Below are 6,450 nucleotides of genomic sequence, written 5' to 3'. Positions count from 1 at the left end.
CAATATATAGTATGTATGGATAATATAAAACATCATGATAAAACTTCTAAAATTATATACAATGAGTTAAAAAATAATGGACTAGATTTAAATATACATATGTGTGATGTGTCAGAAAATAAACTCTTTACAATTTGAATAAGAAAAGAGAATAGAGCAGTCGTCAAATTCAGCCTATGTTCTTGCCATTCACTTTGCTTAATTTATTTCGCGAAATTTTGTCGAAGAATAAAAGTCCGGCAGCGCGTTCAATGCTGTCTGGTGGTACCTGTTAAAAAAATTGATCAAATTCTTATAATATAAATTTATTATCTCTTGTTATACTGAATAAATTTAATACATCACTTATTTTTTTATACTTGTATAATTATTCTAATACATTTAGTTGTAATAATCTCTTCTATTGTAATTAATAAGCAATGTATTGGCAATTTAATTGTTTATATTGCTATACACTTAAATATATATTTATAATTTTTATATATACAGAATGTGTTCTACATATAGTTTTTAATATCTTTTATATTATATATATATATATAAAATTTTCTTAAATACCTGGAAATTAGTAAGTGGCGCATTATCATCAATCGGCGTATTCGGCATTACAAAAGCTTCCATTTCAAGTTTGCCATCGCTGGTTTCACCAACGATCACTTTGTAAAAATGTGTAGGCACTGCCACATGATTTGAGCCTATCACTTCATAACGCACATATTTTTTTCCATCTACTTCTCTTCTATAAGTGAAAAGTAAAAGTGTGAATTTATTACAATACTTTTCAAAATTAATGGCTGTTCTACAATGTGCTTTTTGTTTCCTGTTGCTTGCTGTTTGTCTCTGTTTGTTTCTTCCCTTTTTGATCGAGAAAGCAAGAGACAAACAGCAAGAAACAGGAAACAAAAAGCATATTATAGAACAGCTATAAGTTTCGAGTAAAGCAAGCGAAACTTGAGCTTTATAGTAAAAATAACAATAGTTTGGAGATACATTAGTGTCACGGCGCTAAGCAAGCGCAACGTCATATATAATACGCGTGATAATAATAGTAATAGAAAAATTGAACATTAATAAGGTAAATAATAATATGAAAATAGACAAGATCCACAAAGCAAAAACTGGAAACAGCAAGTAAACGCACTAAAACGCACTTAGGAAGGTACAACGGTCCTGTGCACACGTAAACATCTTTGTAAACATTTGTCAATTTTCGAACATATTTCTCCAGTCTGTTCCAGGAATCTCTGTTGAAGCCTTTTCCGATTTGTGGTGCCATATTAGTGAGGAAAAAGGTTTGTTCCATGTGTTTCTGATCCACTCTATGATTCCCAGCTGCTGCCAGATGACCACGATCATAGCCACTTCCTTTGTAATCTGTATTCTGTGATCTGTTGGCATCATCAAAATTAAGACTCAGTCTTCAATAGATTAATTAAAAAAATCTTTTAAATTTAATTAATAAATTTTCAGATTTTTTTAAGAAGAATCTAAAAATTAATAGTAAAAAAATTTTATTTCTTTACCTGAAAAAAGGATGTATACTCTCATCAGGCTTGAACTCACACTTCGAGCGATCTACTTCATTGTTGTACTGCAATCTCTCCTTGGTCAAATGCTCAAACACCCAATGAGCAACTCTGTTTCGCCTGTCATAAGAGAGCACAAAATCCTCATACGACCTGACATGATCCAATCCGGGAAAACCAAATTTCATAATCTGCCGCAATATTACCAAGGTCCAATACGACTATTAGAATTTTTGTAATAATGCTACAAATAATTGTAGCATTAAGCAATTTCTACATGTCGTTAAGATACTTAATTCTTTTATTAACTTACAATGCCATCAAATTATATTTATTATTAAATCATTTATCATTACATAACAATTGATTTGTCAAAAATCAATTGCAAATTACGAAATTTTCTTAATTTATCGATACTATATAAATATATACGTATATGTAATATATATATAATTAAATAAATCTGAGGGGTTAGTCAATCGTTCTTGATCCGATCCTCGATTTTCACTCACCTGCGATACCCTTGTAGCGGACGAAGACACTTTGGAGCCCATATCGTGGTTGCTTCCAACAGGTATTAAGGGGGTAGCCGCCGAAACGGTACCGAATAGAGGCAAACACGGCATACTCCGAAGTCGCGCCGTTGACAACACATTCGTTTCATTGTCTTCCGAATATCGCCTTTGTTCGGAGAACTTGCCCAAACACCAGCCCCCCAAACCCGCGCTCGTCAAAGCAGTTAAATTAAACACTATTCGTTTCATTCTATTTACGTTACTCTTTCTTACTCTCTCACGATTCTCACGTGATTGTCGTGATTGCTAATTCCGTAATTATGTAAACGTGTTCGACGCGAGAAATGAACAGGGTTAGGCAGGGTTAGGAACAGTTAGAAACTCACTACAGTAGTCAGTTCGACCACGCACAGTTCTTGGAGATCACGTTTATGAACTTGGTATACAAAATACAACTCGCATAGAAAATCGCAAATAATTAATATTTCGTAAACTGTGGCGTTTTAAAATCATTTTTGCTATTAATGGGAGGGTTATATGATTATTAAAATTTATTAAAATCTATCGTTATCTAGAATGTGTGTGTCCCTTTTTCCCGTAGCCCGGATCCTCATACAGGCACTGGCGCTTTGACACAGAGCACTGATTGGTGAAAAGTCGGTTGTGGGGGTAAAATTTACCCCCATCAGCCGTTTTTCACCAATCAGCGTTCGGTATCAAAGCGCTGTTGTTCGTATGAGAATCCGGGCTTAGGTTAGCACACGCACACAATTACACTCGTTTCCAATCGTTTATGGAAAATAAATAAATCTGAAAAGTGGCAAATATAAAACAATAATTTCTTACATATTATATATGTGTATTAGTCGATATTTTATATATATGTGTATACAAATTCTTTATTTATACAATGAGATCTTAACAATTACAACATCTTATATATACAATTATTATCAAGATCTACTTTGTAAAATAATTCTCTTGCACATATATATTTTTATTACTTCAAATTATTCAGATTTTTTATGAGATTCCATATAATTAAAACATAAACTATTTGAAAAATTGCTCTATTAATCAAGAGTAATGAGAGGTTACACAATTGAATCATTAGTATTAAAAGAACATTTAGTTTGAAAAGTTTCTATTTAAAACTCTCTATATGAAATTATACAAAAATTTAATTTTCAATTTAAAAAAGTGAACTGATCACTGATTTAAATAAAGAAAAATAATATTCAAAATAATAAATAAATAATTTACTTTAAACATTGTCTTGGTTAATTGTCTAGAAAATCTGTTATGAAATTGTACAGTATTTTATTATGCAGCAAATAAATTGTTCTTTTGTCATTATAAAAGTTTTTCTTCCTAATCTCACAAGATAATATCAATCACTGTTATTCTCATCGGAATCCTCTACCAAGATAGTGTCATGACCAGGTAACATTCGCGGATCAAAAGTATTCTGAAAGCATTTTTGGAACACTACTTTTGCCTTCTTGGCCACTTTACGCGGCGGCGACTGCGGCACATCATCGTCTAGCTCAGTACAAACTATTGCATCTTCTTTCTCCTTCTGATTTCCTTTATCATCCATCGATTTTCTCTTTGTAATACTAGAAAATACTGAATTTACTAACTTCCTTTGGCCCTTCGAAATCTTCCTACTCGCCGAAGATGTGCTGGCAGGACTACATACGGCAGAGCAACAACTTTGTACTGGCATATGTGAATTTCTTTCTTGAACACCATTTATAGAATTATTAGCATTTGCGTTAACAATGCTCACAGAAGTATTCCTATTTTCATTGAGTGTTTTGTCCGACTGAATGTTCTCTTTTACTAGCGTATTCTTAGACACATCACTAAGTGTAGGTTTGATAGATTTTTTTATTCGACTTGAGGACACTTTGTTGACACGATTGGATGTACTCCTTGAAGCATTCTTTTTTCGAACAGATTGCACTTGTCTACTGACAATCGATGTGTCTGACTGACTGTCATAGTCCGGACTTAGAGTTGATAATAGCATGTTTGTTTCAAAAGCTGGGCTTTTCACCATAAACAATATTGGTCTAAAAAAATATAATGAAAAATCACACAATAATTATCGAAATATAAACATGCTCAATTTTTAATTACTGATATAGAAAAATAATACTTTAATACATTAATCTTTAACTATCAAAGTATACATCTACTTAATATTAAATAGCTTAAGAATTTGATGTATACCTTCCTGTTGTTCCAAATTTTGCAGTAATTGGAACGCCTACACTCTCACTGAAAACGAGTAAGGCTTTGACTTCTTTTAAACAAAATGTGATATTTGTTTCGTTGCCAATTGTATAACGATCAAATTCTCCAATACCAAAGGCCAGCTGGGTACGTGTAGTATTTACCATAACTGTAATACATATGACTGTAGTATTAATTGACATTAATTGACAGTAATATATTAATTACTACATTACACTACATTTGTTATATTAATTACTACATTTACTACATTTGTATTTTATATATGCTAGAAGTGGGACACTTCTTACGTGATGTATCATCTACATAGTTTCTAAATAATAATTTATGTGGCGTTATCTGGAGCGTTATTTCGATCAAATTTTGTGGAAAATTTTGCAGAGCCTCTGTAAATGTTCGAGCTCGTGACGTCAATTCATTGGACATACCATCCATAGTGTACGATGCCTATTTAATAAAAAATTTCATTATCTAATACGATCAATAAAGTCCAGTTGAATATTTGATCCTCAGATGTTTTCTTTTTTATGATATTAAAAAATTATTACTTTTTAATTACTCAAATATTCAAAATATTTGAAAATACTATAATTAATAGAATTAATCAAGTTTAAGTAGTTTCTAAACATTAAGTAGTCTCTAAATTATATCTGAGAATCAATTATAACATGAAAAATGTTTTCAGTGTACTTGCAACTTTTCAGAATCCAAAATGGGCATCAAATGGGACATGTTGATACCATTTTTATATTTTAAGATAAATACTAGATTACAGGCATCCATCTCCAAATGAATGTGACAAGTTTCCACATGTTTGTCCAATGTATGTGCAGATTTAAAGACTGTCATTGCACTCTGTAAATTGTAGAATAAGCTAAATATCATGTACATAAATGTATTTGAAATAGATACTACCCTCATTGAAATTTTACACTTCTGTGCCTCTTCTTCTTCGAGATCTCCAAGATCATAATAGGAGAAGAAATTTCTATGAAATGTGAAGTCCGAATATGCTGATTTTGCCATGTTGACTGTGCGAAAAGAGATAGATTCCTCTTGAGGATTCACATACATTTCATCTCCAATCTTTGCTAGTGTATGTATTGCCTTTGCCAAAACTGCATCAATAAAAAAATGTTAATTAAAAAATTCAGTACAAAGAAGCTTCATGAAATTATATTTATCCGAATTTTTTCTGATACATATCAAATTTTTTACAAGTTTTATGGCCCTATTCTGTAACTCTTTAACGAATGCAACGATATCATTACATTGTCATTGCGCAGATTTTGTATACAGTAAAAAAAGATGCGCAACAACAATTTAACGATATCGTTAGAATCGTTAAAAGTTACAAAATAGGCCCCTTATTTAGCTCATAGTATAACTTTTTTAATACATTCTTTTATAAATAATAACGTATGCAGTACAAAACAAATAAATGTAAAAGATTAAATTAGTTATGTAATAGAGCATGTTAAATTAAATTGACGATTTTCGTTTGCCCTATAAAACAGCAATTCTAATTTCTCTAACAAAAAATTAAGAGAATAATAAACATACTTTTGACGTTACCGCCGGGTATGACGCATTTCATGTTGAATACTTTTTATTCTATACGCGACTAATATTTGGAAAATATATATATACATATAAAATATTTTTCGATTTATAACAATTCTAACAAAACAATGCACTGCTCATTCGAACTTTCACGCGCGGCCATAAACGCAATAATAATAATAATTTTAAAGACCATTCATTGAAAGACTGAATAGGTTATGTCATAGATAAAATAATACTTGAGATCTACAACAGACTTTTCCTCTTTTCAAAATTGATGGCACTCGCCGCAATAATGACGGCGATCCCGGCCAGGGTATCGATCATGTAACTTTTTCCCTAGGGCGAAAACGTGAAAAGTGAAAATTTATTGTATGTATGTGTGTATATGTTTATTCATGCATTCATAAAAGTTTTCACTTTTCACATTTCCGCTCTAGAGATAAAGTTATATGATTGATACCCAGAATCGTAAATAAATCATGAAATTAAAATATAATACTATTATTAATGATAATACTAATAGCGTTTTCGATTGGGCAAAAGTTAGTGCGCACCAGTGCGCACTCAGTTCACACCAACAC

The 6,450-nt window shown here is 31.4% G+C and overlaps 2 protein-coding genes across 3 annotated transcripts; both read right to left on the bottom strand.

Moving 5' to 3' along the window:
- Positions 1 to 2,386, bottom strand: EndoG (endonuclease G, mitochondrial). The gene is made up of 5 exons (XM_018511321.1): positions 2,039 to 2,386; positions 1,524 to 1,717; positions 1,152 to 1,388; positions 559 to 739; positions 1 to 268 (listed from the first exon to the last, which is right to left on the bottom strand). Exons 1-5 carry the CDS (start codon positions 2,288 to 2,290, stop codon positions 170 to 172), a joined length of 963 nt encoding a protein of 320 aa, XP_018366823.1. The 5' UTR covers positions 2,291 to 2,386; the 3' UTR covers positions 1 to 169.
- Positions 2,387 to 3,321: 935 nt separating this feature from the next.
- Rad9 (cell cycle checkpoint control protein Rad9) lies at positions 3,322 to 6,070 on the bottom strand. Of its 2 annotated transcripts, XM_018511334.1 has the most exons (6): positions 5,867 to 6,070; positions 5,219 to 5,421; positions 4,994 to 5,158; positions 4,594 to 4,750; positions 4,280 to 4,451; positions 3,322 to 4,119 (listed from the first exon to the last, which is right to left on the bottom strand). In XM_018511334.1, exons 1-6 carry the CDS (start codon positions 5,898 to 5,900, stop codon positions 3,432 to 3,434), a joined length of 1,419 nt encoding a protein of 472 aa, XP_018366836.1. In that variant the 5' UTR covers positions 5,901 to 6,070; the 3' UTR covers positions 3,322 to 3,431. The 2 variants fall into 2 exon arrangements, with proteins under 2 accessions (XP_018366836.1, XP_018366835.1); XM_018511333.1 differs by having other exon boundaries at positions 4,994 to 5,421.
- Positions 6,071 to 6,450: the final 380 nt, after the last annotated feature.

This window comes from Trachymyrmex cornetzi, unplaced genomic scaffold, assembly GCF_001594075.2.
Source record: "Trachymyrmex cornetzi isolate Tcor2-1 unplaced genomic scaffold, Tcor1.1 scaffold37, whole genome shotgun sequence".
Classification (NCBI taxonomy): domain Eukaryota; kingdom Metazoa; phylum Arthropoda; class Insecta; order Hymenoptera; family Formicidae; genus Trachymyrmex; species Trachymyrmex cornetzi.
The sequence above is the reverse complement of the archived record's forward strand: the minus strand, read 5'-3'. Positions and strand labels throughout refer to the sequence as shown.

Bases quoted from the DNA above. Each gene is read 5' to 3' on its own strand.
- EndoG (XM_018511321.1), bottom strand. From the start codon at position 2,290: ATGAAACGAATAGTGTTTAATTTAACTGCTTTGACGAGCGCGGGTTTG. The intron at 1,718-2,038 runs GTGAGTGAAAAT...ATATTGCGGCAG, and splicing joins CCGCTACAAGGGTATCGCAG to ATTATGAAATTTGGTTTTCC. The intron at 1,389-1,523 runs GTAAAGAAATAA...TGATGCCAACAG, and splicing joins AGTATACATCCTTTTTTCAG to ATCACAGAATACAGATTACA.
- Rad9 (XM_018511333.1), bottom strand. From the start codon at position 5,900: ATGAAATGCGTCATACCCGGCGGTAACGTCAAAA. The intron at 5,422-5,866 runs GTATGTTTATTA...TTATTGATGCAG, and splicing joins ACCCGGCGGTAACGTCAAAA to TTTTGGCAAAGGCAATACAT. The intron at 4,751-4,993 runs GTACACTGAAAA...TTTATTAAATAG, and splicing joins TGGATTCTGAAAAGTTGCAA to GCATCGTACACTATGGATGG.